The sequence below is a fragment of the Narcine bancroftii genome, chromosome 9, assembly GCF_036971445.1.
Source record: "Narcine bancroftii isolate sNarBan1 chromosome 9, sNarBan1.hap1, whole genome shotgun sequence".
Classification (NCBI taxonomy): Eukaryota; Metazoa; Chordata; class Chondrichthyes; order Torpediniformes; family Narcinidae; genus Narcine; species Narcine bancroftii.
In genome coordinates this window covers 60,384,545-60,402,265 of record NC_091477.1, presented here as the reverse complement: position 1 = coordinate 60,402,265, position 17,721 = coordinate 60,384,545, and the positions used below count along the sequence as shown (strand labels likewise).

The 17,721-nt window shown below is 45.0% G+C and overlaps 1 protein-coding gene across 14 annotated transcripts in view; it reads right to left on the bottom strand.

The window, feature by feature from the left end:
* The window catches only part of uimc1 (ubiquitin interaction motif containing 1), a 132,498-nt gene that overhangs the window by 91,419 nt on the left and 23,358 nt on the right, over positions 1 to 17,721 (bottom strand). For 7 of the 14 annotated variants that reach the window (XM_069899296.1, XM_069899300.1, XM_069899297.1 and 4 more), the window contains exons 3-5: positions 15,494 to 15,585; positions 14,400 to 14,476; positions 13,012 to 13,186 (exon numbers count right to left, since the gene is read on the bottom strand). In XM_069899296.1, coding sequence (XP_069755397.1) covers positions 13,012 to 13,186; positions 14,400 to 14,476; positions 15,494 to 15,585 — 344 coding nt within the window. Of the gene's footprint in view, positions 1 to 443; positions 1,243 to 4,802; positions 5,880 to 6,013; positions 6,375 to 13,011; positions 13,187 to 14,399; positions 14,477 to 15,493; positions 15,586 to 17,721 lie in introns of those variants that run through there. The other 7 variants (XM_069899292.1, XM_069899293.1, XM_069899291.1 and 4 more) reach the window with 4 other exon arrangements.

Here is a 17,721-nt window from a genome sequence, read left to right as displayed (position 1 = left end):
GGGCTGTTGGGTAGCGGAGAGGGGGCTGTCATGCAGCAGGGAGGGGAGCTGTTGGGCAGCGGGGAGTTGGGTCGCTGGCTGATAGTATCATCAGTCTGCCCCTTAGCAGCCACATTCAGGCAGCTGCATTCAGGGGCCGAGGGAGGCTTCAGTGCTCCGGTGATTATGTCTCCCAGAGGAGGGTTGGAAAGTGCCCCTAGGAGGCACCTCCTGCTCTTTCAGGTGGTTACCCCGAAAACTACATCAGGGAAGAATGTGCAGGGTATTCTGGCCACCTGAAAGAGCCTACAGAGAGATGGTTGTTACTTGTTGGACACCCCAAACAGATTTTTGTCTTCTTTCCAGGTTCTTCTCACAGAGTTCTTCTCCTCTTTACCATACCAGGAAGACTAGCCGCCAATCCTGATTTCCAGAGACAATACACTCAGGCTACCATTTTTTTTTCACAACTTTATTTATTCGTTCAACAAGGTTATTACATACAGTGGGAAAAAGATACATATTGTGAACAATAAAAAAATTTTAATATAAAAAGGAAAAAAGAAAAGAAACCCCTCCCTCTCTCAGCCAGCTCTCTTTAGGAGAGCCAAAAAGAAAAAAAAACTAAAATATTATCTAAAAGATATTCACTAAAATCTAATCAAAGTAAATTTAAATGTAAATATTCTGAATATAAAGACCACTTATTAACAAAAAAAGAATAATTATCATGTAAAACATATGTAATTTTTTCCATTACCAAACAAGTTTTCATCTCTTTATGCTATCTGTTAATATCAATCACATTAGCATTTTTCCATGTACTTGCTATACATTTTTTGCTACAGATAAAGCTAAATATACAAAAGCAATCTAAAATTTATCTAAAAGATTGTATATGTACACATAACCAAACAGCATAAAAAAAACAGTTCCAACCGAATTACCACATCTAAAGCAAGAGTCTGATTCACTAAAACCAAATTTTTTTTAACTTTTCAGGTGTTAAATACAATTGGAGTAAAAAATTATAATTTACCATTGCATAATGAACATTTATCAATCTAGTAACTCTATCATGACAAATATCTAATCAGTCATCCTCAGAAAAAATAAAATTAATATGATTGTAATTCAAAAGGTAAATTTTTATGTATCAAAATTGCTACTCCCTTAGCTTTAGAGTTAAATGAAGAAAAAAAAAACATGTCCAACCCAAGCCCTCTTCAATTTCATACTTTCTTTTTCATTCAAATGTGTCTCCTGTAGAAAAGCAACATCAATTTTCATCTTTTGATATATGCCAAAACTCTCTTATGCTTAATCGGGTTATTTAATCCCTGAACATTAAAAGTAGCAAATTTCAAATTTGACATATCTAATACAATTACTAAATACCAAAAATAATCACAAAATTAATAATAACAAATATTTTTTTAATTATATATAGGACCCTCAAATTAAAATATATAGGCCCTCCAAATAAAAGTAATATTCGTTAAAAATAAATTTTAAAAAACAAACCCCCCCCAATAAAAAACTACCAAAAGGTAGTAACTCCCTAAAAAAACTGGGTGTGGATTACCCACTAGTGACTGATGACTAACAGAGAAATCAGTGCCATCCCCTCCTCCCCAGCCAGCCAATCAAAAATGTTAACATATTACAAGAAAAAAAAATTCAGCCTTGACATTCCAGTCTGGATGATGAACTCATTTCAAGAGTAAGTGAACTCTTTCCATTCCCATTCTTTCCACTTCTGCCATTTTTCCCATTTCTAAAACCATCAGGTTTTCTTTTAGTGGTGGACTTCTTCTTTGTTGTCTGACATCTGGTTGCGAGTTAGCAAAAACCATTGCTTCATGTTCACTCTCAAAGAATTGAGACTGATAGAACTGATAGAACACTTTCAACACAGCGGGATAACAAAAAGCACATTTGTAACCTTTACGCCATAAAACATCCTTAACTGGATTAAATTCACGTCGGCGTCTAATAACATCTTGACTCAAATCGGGATAGAAGAAAACTCTACTATTCTGAATCATCATTGGAATTTGCCTTTGTCTTGCATTTTGAACTGCAAGTCGAAGAATTGTCTCTCTATCCAAACAATTCAAACAACGAACTATCACAGCTCTTGGAGGTTGACCAGGTGAAGGTGTTCTTCTTAAAGCTCTATGTGCTCTTTCTAATACCAATCCATCAGGTAAAAACTTTTCCTCTAAAATCTGAGGGACCAATTTTTTTAAAAATTTGACAGAATCTTGACCTGACAGTCCTGGCAGACCCACAATTTTCACATTATTTCTTCTACTTTGATTTTCCAAATAGTCTAATTTTTTAATTAATTCTCTTTCCCGAGCTCCTAAATCTTTAACTGATTTTTCCACCTTTACTATTGTTTCTGTATTGGATTGTATTTATTGTTTACATTCAGAAAAGGAAGTTTCATATCAATTTTCTTTAGCTTCTGCCTTAACCGCAGTTAAGTCTGACCTCATATCTGTATTCATTTGAACTAGCTGGTTCAATTGACCAGTAATGATATCCAAATAGGAAGCAATACCTTCAAGCATCATGTAAACAGGCTGAGATGCAGTTTGGAATGCAGAATCCTGTTCCGTAATTTGTAACTCACTTTCTTCCAGCTCTTCTTCCATTTCCTGTACAGTGGCCAAGTAAAATAAGTCCTCTTCTGTTTGTACTTCAAAGGTCAGCATTTTAGTTGTTTTACTGTGGGTTTGGACACCCAATGACAGCCCCCCGACTTCCTCATGGGGTCTTCGCTGTCCTCCCCCCTCAGACCATTTTTTAATAAAATTACGAAATCCTCCATAATTAGTAGGGTTACTCACATCCACAGTCGCTATAGACTGTAATGTCTAACATTACAGTCCTCTTTCTCCACGTTCCCTGGATCTCTTCCAAAGGGGTTGTTCTTTGCAACATGCCTCCAGGCTCGTGCCCAGCTTCTTGGGAGCGCGCTTCTTCCTCCAGAAAACGGGTCGAACCAGTGCCATCTTGAGATTGGTAACTAACTGTTGCTTTAACGTTTGTCCCCACCGGTGATCGTTGAGGCTTGGAGATTGCTGAAATCAAGTCCGAGGCTGCTACAGGTCATTTCGGCCTAGAGTATTCGTTTAGAATACTTCAAAACTGTATTTTCTTTTGTATCTGAGACTTAAGTTTTTTTTTATATTAGCAGCCATAATGACTCATTAAGATATCAAACTAAAAATTAAAATTTTAAAATTGAAAATAAAGGATTAAAAAACAGGTACTTAAAAGTCTGACCAGGGAGGACAGGGATCACACATCTAGTCTCTACGCCATCACGCCACGCGCCCCTACACTTAGGCTACCATATCAAAACTCTACCCAGTCTTGAAAAAGGAAGCCTTTTCAGCAGGCTCCTCTCCTTTCCAGTTTTTTCTCACAACCCTTTTTTCGGTGTTCTGAAGAAGATTAGGCGCCTGCAGGCGCAGCTAGCGGAGTTCAGCTGGCACGTTTAGGTGGCCACGGAATGGACAGCTTTCTGCCACCTAAACGTGCCAGCTGACTGCTAGCTGCCCAGCAGCAAAAGCCGGCTACTCCGGACAGGTGCCTAGTCCCATTCATGCTGACCTCACGTCATAGCAGTGCGTCAAGGCATGCCTAACAAATAACTCAGGCATGACTTGACTTGCGCTGCTGGACTCCCGCTGCCAGTAGGTTTTGGAATAAAGGCTATTGTGACATTACACCCAGAATCTGCAGTATTAAAGTATAAACACAACGCTGGAGAAACTCACAGGACAGTTATGCAGCAAGATTAAAGATACATATCCAACGTTTCGGGTATGAACCCTTCATCAAAGTATGCCCAAAAAGTTGGCTATGTATCATTAGCATTACTATATGTAAAGACATTATGCCCAGAATCTGCAGGCTTCCTTGTTTTAAGTAAAAACACAACGCTGGAGAAACTCAGCAGGTCAAACAGCGTACTTTATATAGCAAAGGTAAATCTGAACGTTGAGCCCTTCTTCAAGGTATTTACCCAAACGTTGGTTATGTATCATTAGCTTTGCTGTGTTTCTCCAGCTGCCGGTCTCAGTAAATACAAGTAAAAGAACTGGTGGAGGGTGAGAGAGAAAGACGGGGCATGATTAAAAAGATCAGCTAAAGTAAAATAGAAGGAAACAAGGAAAGGAGAGGTTTGCGATGTGGAGTTAGACCCGGAGTGGAGCAACTCAAAAGGACGTGCACTAGCTCTCAGAGGGCTGGAATGGAGAAGGCTGAGGAGGAGGGGGTGAGTGACAGACAGGGAGACAGTCAGGACTTGAAGTGCAATTACATGGCAGACACAGATAGGAGCAGAAAAGCAAAAGGTGGGAGGGGAGCAGAGAGAGAGAAGGGGGCAGAGAGGAATGGAGGAGCTGGGGGCGGAGACAGAAAGACAAATACACACACTGGCTCTGAGATTACACGACAGGATGGCGAGGAAACAAGAGAGAAAAAGAGCATGGGAGAGAAGCCAGGGAAGGAGGGGAGGGAAGAATCAAGTTTCACAACCCAAGTGGATGCTTGATGCGTCCCTGGGAGCAAAGGGATGAGGAGAGGGGAGGACAAGAATCAAGGAAGATGGAAAGCTATCGGCTGCCACAAGGTAAAGCCTATTGACTGCCAATGCATCGCCCCTGTCACGTTCACACTCCCACCCCGGGCACTATCTGCCCCCTCCAGTCCTGACTTCCAGGCACCTGCACCATATCCCCTCCTCTCCCTCCTTAACCTCCCGGCACTTCACCTGCACCATTTGCCTCCCTCCCCAGCCCCAGATGCCTCATCTACTGCTGCCGGTTGCTGCCTCAGACACTCTTGACAGTTCCAGGCATATTGCTGCCAGTCTCAGGAGTCGATGGCTGACGACATTACCATGACATCATCAGCCCACCCCCTGGCAGCTCAGGTCGTTTTCAGCAGCCACAGACCGAGACTCGAAGCAGGATATTATACCTCCTGGAAGAGGGTTAAGTAAGTAGACCACCTGGCCGGCTTTTCCAGTTTCAGATGGCCACAGTATAATGAGCAGCTTTACAGTCGGCTATTGTGGCCATCTGACAGTGGCCATCTGACTGGCTTCAGACAGCCTTCTGCTAACTGCCTTCCCTCTCATTCTCTGCCCCTTCTGCCTGATGTTCCAGGCACTGTTATTTTTTTGGTTTCAGTTTGCAAATGTTGCAATTTCCAGGCTTTAAAAAAAGCACATGGCCCCAAACTCTCTGCAAATGTTTCAGTTTCTGGGGTGTGCTTGCACATGTTGCTGAAGCCCATTTGCACCTGCGGTCCGACTTTGTAAGGCATTGTTCTGTCTGAAAAATGCATGCAATCTAACAGCTAACCCAATTCTAATCCCTTTTATAAGCATATATTTAATTAACCTATTGCATCACAGTCTGTCTTTCTTCTCCTGCGGATTCGAGCTACAGCCTTAGGGCTATAACTGAGAGCTATAACCTAGCTGTAGCCGTAGCAACAAAAAGTGTTAACAACGTTGATAATAATGAAAATGTAAGTCCCTGGTGTTAAAATTAAAATTGCAGAGTTATGCAAAAAAAACCTGTTAGTTAAAAGTAAGTATTTTTGTTTCAAGAAAGAGAGATGTAATGACAGTGATCATGTTTGCATTGTTACTAGCAATGTCTTTTAAGGATCATCGTTCCCGTTTGATTATACTTGGTTGCCAGCAGGGGGCTCACACAGATGGAGAGACTGCAGTATGAAAGATCTGTAAAGGAGGTTTGCAGCCTCATGGTTACTGCTTACAACAACTTTAAATTCAAGAGCCTTTTCCTTCATCCATGTGTTGACTAAGAACTCACACATACAAGATGCAACATCCGAAATGGTCGTGACTGTTGGATAAACAATTTTTTGGACAACTGGTCATTTTTTAAAAACAGAACAGAAGCAACAGCAAATCACTTGTATCAAGGTTTAAACAAAAATAAACAACAAGGGAAGGCTTTTTAAGTATTAAAATTCTCACCAAAAAAATGCTGACCGTGGCCGATCCCCAACATGAACTCAATGCCGCCGCTGATCACTAACACGAACCCACCACTGCCGCTGATGCCCAGGAAGGGTTCCCAGGCTGGTGGAACACTCACTGGAGAGTCGGCAGGCTCCTTTTTCCCCGGTCACCAGAGCTCCCGATTCTGGAGTCCTGACTCCAAATTGTCCCTTATGCCGAGTGTTTGTGGTAGTAGGCCGAAGGGAGGTATTGGTGTTAGCATCGGTGTCCAGTGTGCTGAGGAGGGCAACACCACTGATCCCGAGATCCCCCTCCTGCCTGGGAGCTCGCTCTCCTTGATGACGCTGGGACAAAAGATTCTTCCAACTGCCTGCGGCTGGGAGACAGTGGCACATATTTTGAAAGGGAGAGTTGGAGAAAAAACTTAATAGGGGAAGGTAAAGATGAAAAGGAAAGAGAAAGGGGAAGGAGTTACCTGAAATGAGGACAATCATCATTCGAATTTCATGTTGAGCAAATTTTTTTCTGATGTTTTGGATATGAGGATTTTAGTGAATGCAATTTCAAATAATTAGAGTTATACTGAACATTTTTCCCTGAAGGTAGCATCGCTGGTGGATAGGGTTGTCAAGAAAGCTTTTGGTATCTTAGTCTTTATAAATCAAAGTATTGAGAATAGGAGTTGGGATGTTATGTTGAAATTCGTTAAGACATTTGTGAGGCCAAATTTGGAATATTGTGTGCAGTTCTGGGCACCTAACTACAAGGAAGATATCAATAAGACAGAAAGAGTGCAGAGGATCTACTAGGATGTTGCTGGGTCTTCAGGAGTTGAGTTACAGGGAGAGATTAAACAGGTTAGGACTTTATTCCTTGGAGAGAAGAAGATTAAGGGGAGATTTGATAGAGGTTTACAAGATTATGTGAGGTATAGATAGAATGAATGTGAATAGGCTTATTTCCACTTAGATTGGGGGAGATAAATACGAGAGGTCATAGTTTTAAACCGAAAGGGGAAAGGTTTAGGGGGAACATTAGGAGAAAGTACTTCACTGTGGGAGTGTGGAAGGAGATGCCATCTGATGTGATGAATGTGGGCTCAGTTTTAAGAAATAAATTGGATAGATACATGGATGGGAGAGGTCTCGAAGGTTATGGAGTGGGAGTTCAATGGGACTAGCAGAATAATGGTCAGCATGGACTGGAAGGGCCTAATGGCCTGTTTTCTGTTCTGTGGTTCTATAGTTCAGCAGGGGATGTTCTTCCAGTTGCACCAGTCTGCTGCTCCCCCAGACTCTGCACCTCTCAAGGCTGCTGTCAGCAAAGGCTCCACCATCTTGAGCACAGACCCTGCAGTTGCAGGATTTTAAATAAAAACACCGTCATCTTCTTAAAGCTTGTTTAAAGCCTGTATGGAAATTAGGACAGGGTAGTTGGACACTGAGGAGGAGCACTATGTCTCACTCCCCACCTGTTACAGCAACTCCACCATTTTTATTTTTGACCCAAATTTCACAACGAACTGGGGGTGAGAGTATTTGGGCCTGTTACTGTGTTGTAAGACGACATTTAAAAATTTAAATTTAAGAAAGTTCAATAATTCCGCATTTAGGATAAAGTAGCATTTTTAAAAATTCAATTTAGACATGCAGCACAGTGATATGGCAATTCGGCCCTACAAGTATGTGCCTCCCAATTTACACGTTTTTGAAGGTTGGGAGGAAACCGGAGCTCCTGGAGAAAACGCACGTACACACGGGGAGAATGTACAAACTCTTTACAGACAGGAACCCAAGTCCAGACCCAATCTTCTTCTTCTTTTCTTCTTTGGCTTGGCTTCGCGGACGAAGATTTATGGAGGGGGTAAAAAGTCCACGTCAGCTGCAGGCTCGTTTGTGGCTGACCAGTCCGATGCGGGACAGGCAGACACGATTGCAGCGGTTGCAAGGGAAAATTGGTTGGTTGGGGTTGGGTGTTGGGTTTTTCCTCCTTTGCCTTTTGTCAGTGAGGTGGGCTCTGCGGTCTTCTTCAAAGGAGGCTGCTGCCCGCCAAACTGTGAGGCGCCAAGATGCACGGTTTGAGGCGTTATCAGCCCACTGGCGGTGGTCAATGTGGCAGGCACCAAGAGATTTCTTTAGGCAGTCCTTGTACCTTTTCTTTGGTGCACCTCTGTCACGGTGGCCAGTGGAGAGCTCGCCATATAATACGATCTTGGGAAGGCGATGGTCCTCCATTCTGGAGATGTGACCCATCCAGCGCAGCTGGATCTTCAGCAGCGTGGACTCGATGCTGTCGACCTCTGCCATCTCGAGTACCTCGACGTTAGGGGTGTGAGCGCTCCAATGGATGTTGAGGATGGAGCGGAGACAACGCTGGTGGAAGCGTTCTAGGAGCCGTAGGTGGTGCCGGTAGAGGACCCATGATTCGGAGCCGAACAGGAGTGTGGGTATGACAACGGCTCTGTATACGCTTATCTTTGTGAGGTTTTTCAGTTGGTTGTTTTTCCAGACTCTTTTGTGTAGTCTTCCAAAGGCGCTATTTGCCTTGGCGAGTCTGTTGTCTATCTCATTGTCGATCCTTGCATCTGATGAAATGGTGCAGCCGAGATAGGTAAACTGGTTGACCGTTTTGAGTTTTGTGTGCCCGATGGAGATGTGGGGGGGCTGGTAGTCATGGTGGGGAGCTGGCTGATGGAGGACCTCAGTTTTCTTCAGGCTGACTTCCAGGCCAAACATTTTGGCAGTTTCCGCAAAGCAGGACGTCAAGCGCTGAAGAGCTGGCTCTGAATGGGCAACTAAAGCGGCATCATCTGCAAAGAGTAGTTCACGGACAAGTTTCTCTTGTGTCTTGGTGTGAGCTTGCAGGCGCCTCAGATTGAAGAGACTGCCATCCGTGCGGTACCGGATGTAAACAGCGTCTTCATTGTTGGGGTCTTTCATGGCTTGGTTCAGCATCATGCTGAAGAAGATTGAAAAGAGGGTTGGTGCGAGAACACAGCCTTGCTTCACGCCATTGTTAATGGAGAAGGGTTCAGAGAGCTCATTGCTGTATCTGACCCGACCTTGTTGGTTTTCGTGCAGTTGGATAACCATGTTGAGGAACTTTGGGGGACATCCGATGCGCTCTAGTATTTGCCAAAGCCCTTTCCTGCTCACGGTGTCGAAGGCTTTGGTGAGGTCAACAAAGGTGATGTAGAGTCCTTTGTTTTGTTCTCTACACTTTTCTTGGAGCTGTCTGAGGGCAAAGACCATGTCAGTGGTTCCTCTGTTTGCGCGAAAGCCGCACTGTGATTCTGGGAGAATATTCTCAGCGACACTAGGTATTATTCTATTTAGTAGAATCCTAGCGAAGATTTTGCCTGCAATGGAGAGCAACGTGATTCCCCTGTAGTTTGAGCAGTCTGATTTCTCGCCTTTGTTTTTGTACAGGGTGATGATGGTGGCATCACGAAGATCCTGAGGCAGTTTACCTTGGTCCCAACAAAGCTTGAAAAACTCATGCAGTTTGGCATGCAGAGTTTTGCCGCCAGCCTTCCAGACTTCTGGGGGGATTCCATCCATACCTGCTGCTTTGCCACTTTTCAGTTGTTCGATTGCCTTATATGTCTCATCCAGGGTGGGAACCTCATCCAGCTCTAGCCTTAGGGGCTGTTGAGGGAGCTGGAGCAGGGCGGAATCTTGGACTGAGCGGTTGGTACTGAAAAGAGATTGGAAGTGTTCTGACCATCGGTTGAGGATGGAGATCTTGTCGCTGAGGAGGACTTTGCCGTCTGAGCTGCGCAGCGGGCTTTGGACTTGGGGTGAGGGGCCGTAAGGCATTGTGCCAACGGTGCCATCCAAACTGGATTAAACATTAGCTTTGCGGGAGAAGCCAAAAAGTGGTAGTGGATGATTCACTCTCTGGATGCCTGTGACTAGTGGTATTGCTCAGGAATCAGTGCTGGGTCCATTATTGTTTGTCATCTATATCATTGATCTGGATGATAATGTGTAAATTGGATCAGCAAGTTTGCAGATGACACTAAGATTGGGCTGTAGTGTAAGTGTGCTCTAACCAGAATTTTACGACTCTGTGGCTCTTGAATTCAATTTCCTGACTAATGAAGGCCAGCACACCATACACCTTTTTAATCACCCTATCAACTTGCACAGCAACCTTGAGGAGTTTATGGGGCTGGACCCCAAGATCACTTCTTAGAATCCTGCTATTTACCAAATACTCCACCTTCAAAATTGACCTTCCAAAGTACATCACTTCACAATTTTCCAGATAGACCTCCATCTCCCACTCACACTTTTCCCACATCCCTCTAAATCCAGCATTTCTTAAACATTGCAACAGTACCTGCCTCACCACCTCCTATGGTAGCTTGTCGATACATATACCACCCTCTATGTAAAAATGTTACCTGTCAGGTTCCAGCTAATTCTCTCCACCCTCACCTTAAACCTATTCTGAGCAAAGGACTTTATTCATCCACTTGATCTATTCCCCTCATGATGTTTTACAGCTCTATGAGATCACCCTTATTCCTCCAGCTCAACCTCTCCAAATGGGCTGCAAAATGGCAGACAAATGTGAAGTGTTGCACTTTGGATGGACTAATGAAGGTGGGAGATGTATGGTAAACAGTAAGGCACTGCAGAGTATAGGAAGTATTGAGTACTGCAGTTGGATGTTATGGTGAAGTTGCACAAGATATTTTTGAGGCCAAGTTTAGAGTGCTAGACACAGTTTTGGTCATTTAACTACAGGAAAGAAATCAATAAGATTGAAAGATTGAAAGAGTAGGATGTTGCCTATTCTTCAGGAGCTGAGCTACAGGGAAATGTTAAACAGATTCAGATTATACTCCCTGGATTGTAGAAGAATGAGGGGAGATTTAATAGAGGTATTTATAAGGATCTTGCTGGGACTTGAAGAGCTGACATAAAAGTAAAGATTAAACAGGTTAGGACTTTATTCCTGATTTCTAAGCTGTTGTGTGCTATGTTTCTCTGCTGTAGGTTGTGGAAACTGCAGAGGATGTTGGATGTGGAATTTGGTGTGTGGCAAAAGGGGGAAGGGCACCAAGTATCGAAACCGGATGCAAGAGGATACCGAGGGCACTGAAGGCTTCCTGATTGTCCAACGTTTGGATCTAAAGCTCAGGTTGCCAATGATTCAGACTAAAGGCTGTGTGGCTGAAGGCAAATCCAGAGTCACTGACTCAAGGGGATTCTCTTTTGCTTATTTTTCTCTGATTTGCACCAGGCAATCTCTGCTGATGGTGTATCTTTGTCTGCCTTAAGGCACACTAAAGTCAATTTTGTGTTATATTACATCACAAACAAGAAAACTTGAATCTTGAGGTTAGGATTTTATTCTCTGGAGAATGGAGAATGAGGGGAGATTTGAGATACAAAATTATGGGGGGCATAGGTGGATAAAGACAAGTAAACTTTTTGCACTGAGGTTAGATAAGAGAAGAAGTGGACATGGGTTAACGGTAAAAGGTGAAACATTTTAAAGGTATGTTTGGGGCAACTTCATGCAGAGGGCGGTGAGAGTATGGAACAAGCTGCTAGTGAAGATGGAGGATACGGGTTTCATTTTGACATTTCAGAAAACATTGAATAGGTACATGGATGTGATGGCAATGAAGGGCTATGGTCCGGTGCAGGTCGATGGAACAAGGTTAAATAGTTCATTATGGACTAAATGGATCAAAGGTCCTGTTTCTGTGCTGTGTTATCCACAGCCAGATCACCCACAATCTTATTGAATGGTGGAGCAGGCTCGACATGCCAGATGGCTGACTCCGGGATGTTTGTGCCCACAGTCCCAGCCCCCAAAGACTCAGGGTTGCCTAAAAAATATTTTAATTTAAATTTAGACATACAGCTTTCCGCAAAACAGGACGTCAAGCGCTTGACGTCCTGTTTTGCAGAAACTGCCAAAATGTTTGGCCTGGAAGTCAGCCTGAAGAAAACTGAGGTCCTCCATCAGCCAGCCCCCCCACATCTCCATCGGGCACACAAAACTCAAAACGGTCAACCAGTTTACCTATCTCGGCTGCACCATTTCATCGGATGCAAGGATCGACAACAAGATAGACAACAGACTCGCCAAGGCAAATAGCGCCTTGAAGACTACACAAAAGAGACTGGAAAAACAACCAACTGAAAAATCTCACAAAGATCAGCGTATACAGAGCCGTTGTCATACCCACACTCCTGTTCGACTCCGAATCATGGGTCCTCTACCGGCATCACCTACGGCTCCTAGAACGCTTCCACCAGCGTTGTCTCCGCTCCATCCTCAACATTCATTGGAGCGACTTCATCACCAACATCGAAGTACTCGAGATGGCAGAGGCCGACAGCATCGAATCCATGCTGCTGAAGATCCAACTGCGCTGGGTAGGTCACGTCTCCAGAATGGAGGACCACCTCCTTCCCAAGATGGTGTTATATGGTGAGCTCTCAACTGGCCACCGAGACAGAGGTGCACCAAAGAAGAGGTACAAGGACACCTAAAGAAATCTCTTGGTGCCTGCCACATTGACCACCACCAGTGGGCTGATATCGCCTCAAACCGTGCATCTTGGCGCCTCACAGTTCGGCGGGCAGCAACCTCCTTTGAAGAAGACCGCAGAGCCCACCTCACTGACAAAAGACAAAGGAGGAAAAACCCAACAGCCAACCCCAACCAATCAATTTTCCCTTGCAACTGCTGCAAACGTGTCTGCCTGTCCCGCATCAGACTTGTTAGCCACAAACGAGCCTGCAGCTGACGTGGACATTACCCCTCCATAAATCTTCGTCCGCGAAGCCAAGCCAAAGAAAAGACATACAGCACAGTAACAGGCCATTTACACCCCATTAACCTACACCCCCGGTATTTTTTTTTGTCAGTCTGCACCCACTGACAGAGGACCCACTGACACAGGGACATCTGCGCCCATACACATTTCTGTCATTCCCCTCTCTGGGACTGCTGTACCATGGTTCTATGCATTAGGAAATGTGTACCTTTTTGTTCTCTTCCCTCGTCACAGGCACCATTACAATCAGCCGCGTGCATCTCAATCTTCTCCAATGGGAATTGCTGACCACAGATTGGACACTCAACCGGAAATTTCTTAGCTGGGCTGATGGTGGGGAATTCCTCAGCTTCATCTTCGATCAACACCACATCCTCAGCCTCCTGTGATAGGCAGCAGGACAGAGAGATGGTAAGAATGCTTGGAGTCTGCCTCCTGTATTCATGGACAATCCACACTGGGCAGTAGCAGAGAGTGCTCACCCTTCTCCAACCATCGTGGGGCAAACTCAGTCAGTGTCTGTGCCTCGGACAGCCCAAAACTTGGACTCGTACTCCACCCATTCTGAAACTCACCTTTTTCCACCCAGATGACATTAATATTAATATTGACTTCTCCAATTTATGTTAATCCCCTTCCCCATCTCTCTTTTTCCCTAACCATACATCTCCTTTCCCCAGTTCTCCACGCCTTCCCTTCCCTCTAACAGAGAGCTACTTGCATCCACCTATGACCTCTCTTACCACCTCCTCCTCCGTCCCCCATATTTTTATTCATTTACCCATTTTTCTACAATCTTGACGAAGGGCTCAAGAACAAATTATCGACTGCCTTTCAAGTAAAAGGCAGCTTTGGATGCAGCTTGACCTGCTGAGTTACTCATCGAGTCCACGCTGCTGAAGATCCAGCTGCGCTGGGTGGGTCACGTCTCCAGAATGGAGGACCATCGCCTTCCCAAGATCGTGTTATATGGCGAGCTCTCCACTGGCCACCATGACAGAGGTGCACCAAAGAAAAGGTACAAGGACTGCCTAAAGAAATCTCTTGGTGCCTGCCACATTGACCACCGCCAGTGGGCTGATATCGCCTCAAACCGTGTATCTTGGCGCCTCACAGTTTGGCGGGCAGCAACCTCCTTTGAAGAAGACCGCAGAGCCCACCTCACTGACAAAAGGCAAAGGAGGAAAAACCCAACACCCAACCCCAACCAACCAATTTTCCCCTGCAACCGCTGCAACCGTGTCTGCCTGTCCCGCATCGGACTTGTCAGCCACAAACGAGCCTGCAGCTGACGTGGACATTTACCCCCTCCATAAATCTTCGTCCGCGAAGCCAAGCCAAAGAGAAAAGAAACCCCCTAACTTTGTCTCTTGATTTATTTTCCTTTCTTTTGCATGTATTCAGACTTCCATACACATTTCAACTCCATCTGCTTCAAGTAGCCCATGTGGCAGTGTGATTAGTATTCTCACCATTCTTGTTAAAAAAAATTGTTTAATATGATTTGTTTGTGCTTTTCTTTCACTGGGATCCTGTGATCTCAGTCAGAAAGGGCTGTCACAACAGGGACAACCCAAGCCCTCCCACATACCTCACCTGGGCTGTGCCTTTGTTGGGTCCCCGAGGAGCTTCACTTTCTGGCTGCATGTTCTCAGATAAGCTCTGCTGTGTCTCTGCAGAATGAAACATCAAAGTTGTTGATACTTATCACAGTCTTCACAGCTTTCCCCTCAATAGCCCAGTTTCAATGCCCCAGCAAAGGAGGTACTCCCTCTATGTCGACCCAACAACATTCCAGGTTCCAAGCCAAGGGAAGGTGGATCAGCACTCCCAGACCTGTTTCACCATGCAGGACCACACCCCACAGCGCACTGAAACTGAGCATTCTGTGTGCTCACAAATAAATTGAGCGATATAGGAAATGTTACCGTGCTCAAGTTGTATGCAATTAGAGGGGAAGGGTACCGTAAGCTTTTAGTTTAATTGCCTCTCAATAACTGAGGGAGGTGACGACCCACTATCTGGAAGTGCTGCCTTTATTGTGAATGTACTTCCACTGATGGGGAACCACCATCTGGAACTGTACTCCCACAGACCGATGGGAAAAGTGTTTCAGGGTTCATCAGGGTAATGAAAGCAGGATGCACCAACATCAAAATTGGGGGTGGGGGGGATTCACCAGCTGTGCTCCTGGGTGGCTGCGGTCATTATTTCAGTCAAATCTTTGCAGAGTGCTGCGGAGAATTTTGTGGCTCTTACACAGGACAGCCGATGGGTCAAGATATTGCAAATCATTTCCTGTTTCTTCACACTGTGCTACTAATATCCAAGTAAATGCAGAGCATTCCATCTTCCACCGATGCCTCATCATTCTGGGGGATATGGGGGTTACTATCGCTCTTCCCTACAGGGCTCTAAGGAGGCGGGGTCAGAACAGTCCTCCTGGTGCAGGTGCTGGGGTGGGAAATATGGGGGCTCAGCATGTTGTGTGACCCACAGGGTGACCTGGTGGTCCAATAAACCTTTTATCCTTCTTCAGGGTAGAGCTCGCCGTCTTGGACCATACTGATCCTGAAGAGTGGGGACTAACAAAAGTCAATGCTTTATTTCAAGAAGTTTGAACTCAGAAAATTTGTCTTCCCACAAATCACATGACCGACAGGTCAGCAGGCAAATCAGCCCTCATCTACCTGTTCCAATGAACAGCACCTCGTCCTCTGGGCGAACATCACGAGACCCAGTATCTCTGCTGTCTTCCGACTGCTCCTCTTCACTCTGGCCACTAAAAGGAAGCAACAGCAAATGCAGCAAATAGATACCTTGCCATTCTTTATAGGAACTACTTGACATTTCCCCCACAAACTCAAGAACACATACCCCACTCACGCTCACACACCATTCCTCCCCCACACACACACACTATGAGCACACTCACCACAAATACATTCCCTCCACACATACCCCTCAAAACATTCTCCCCACACACTCCGCATGCAGTCACACCACACATACATTCGCCCCACATACACTCTCCTCACACACCAGCACATAGTCCACTTCACAAACACTATAAGGCTGCATCACATCCACGCGCACAGCTTCACACAATCGTCTCCCCACAAATACAAACTACAGTGCTCACACATCCTAGCAGCAGTTCCTCCAAATCTTTTCATATCCAAACTTTGCTGCCCTACAGCTCAAAATATCCATGCTGACCAAGTTAATTCCATTGCTTGAGTTCAGCTCACGTCCCTCTAAACTGTTCCTGTCAATGTACCTGTCCAAACGTCTTTTAAGAATTACATTTGACCCATTCTCCATCAGTCCCTCTGGATGTTCGACCCACCCACCAACCACCCTCTGTGTCAAGGAGGTGCCTCTCAGCTCTCCTTTAAATCTTTCCCCTCTCCCCTTAAAGGTTCAAAAGTTCCTTGAATTGTCACGTAATAAGTAAAAGTGTTACATACATGATATGCTTCAACTTCTGTCTGCCATAAATGAGCTGACATAAATGAGCTACCGTGGTATTGTCGGCAAATTTGTAGATGGTGTTATTGTTGTACCAAGCCTCACAGTCATAGGTGCAAAATTAGCAAAGCAGGGGGGTAAGGACACAGGATAGAGTGCAGGAAGAACTTTGTCTGGGTAGGAGGATGTTTTTGACCCAAGATGGGGTACAGAGTGAAATCAGCCTGTGACCTGGGCGTTACAGACCAAGAATGCAGCTGGTCATGTAGGTGCTACAGACTCAGGATGGACTACAGTAAATGTGGAACACTGTCAAAAATTGCTTCATACAGTATATTCATACATAATCTGTTAAAAATGTAAAGAAAGGAGTCCTCTGACATACTAGATCAGTAGAAGGGACTTTGTCTAATTTGCTGATAGATTATGCAGGACACCTGCACCCAGGAGGGTACAGTACATTCTAGTCTTAGTACTGTAGTGGTACACTGGTGGGGGGGGTGGGGGGGGGGGGGGGGGGGTGGACAGAACCAGCACTAACAGCTCCAAACTCATGATAACAAGACACAACAGGCTCCTATCTACTGACAACTAGCCACTACAGCCACCAGGCATAATGACTCAGCAGCATCCATAGGTCAATGGAGAAGCCCTGACCTACTCAATGTCATGAGGTAGTACGTATTCAGCTTTCAAGTACTCAGTACCTACCAGCAAACTTCAAAATCTGGACATCTGCAACAGGATCATCACCTTCCTTATCATAAGACCATAGTCAGTATGGATTGGAAACAACATCTACTCCTCACTGACAATCAACACAGGCACACCTCAAGGTTACTGCTCTACTCTCTGTGTGGCCAGACACAATTTAAATAACATTTCTAAATTTGCCTACGTCACAATAATCCTTAAATGGCATCTGAGTTTGTTGTTGAGGAGTCGGATGGTGGTGAGGTAGCACCACCTGAACCTGGTGGTGTGAATTTTGTCACACCTAGACCTCTTTCCTGATAGCAGCAGTGAGAACAGACAGGTCCTGGTTGGTGTGGATCTTGTTTTTAATTTAGGCATATACCATGGTACAGGTGATTTTGGCCAACGTCCATGCCACCAAATTTACACCCCATTAACCTACACCCCCGGTACATTTTAAACAGTGGGAGGTAACCGGAGCCCCCAGAGAAAACATAGACAGCGTGGGATTCAACCCCGGTCCCAATCGCTGGCGCTATAAAGGCATTGCACTAACTGCTACACTAACCGTGCCTCCCTTTGATGATTGCTGCTGCTCTCTGATGGCAGTGTTCCCTGTAGATGTTCTCCATAGTGGGGAAACTTTTACCTGGGATGTCCTGGGCTGTGTCCACTAACGTTTGGAGGGCTTTACGCTCAGGGGTATTGGTGTCCCTATATCAGACTGTGATGCAGCCAGTCAGCATATTTT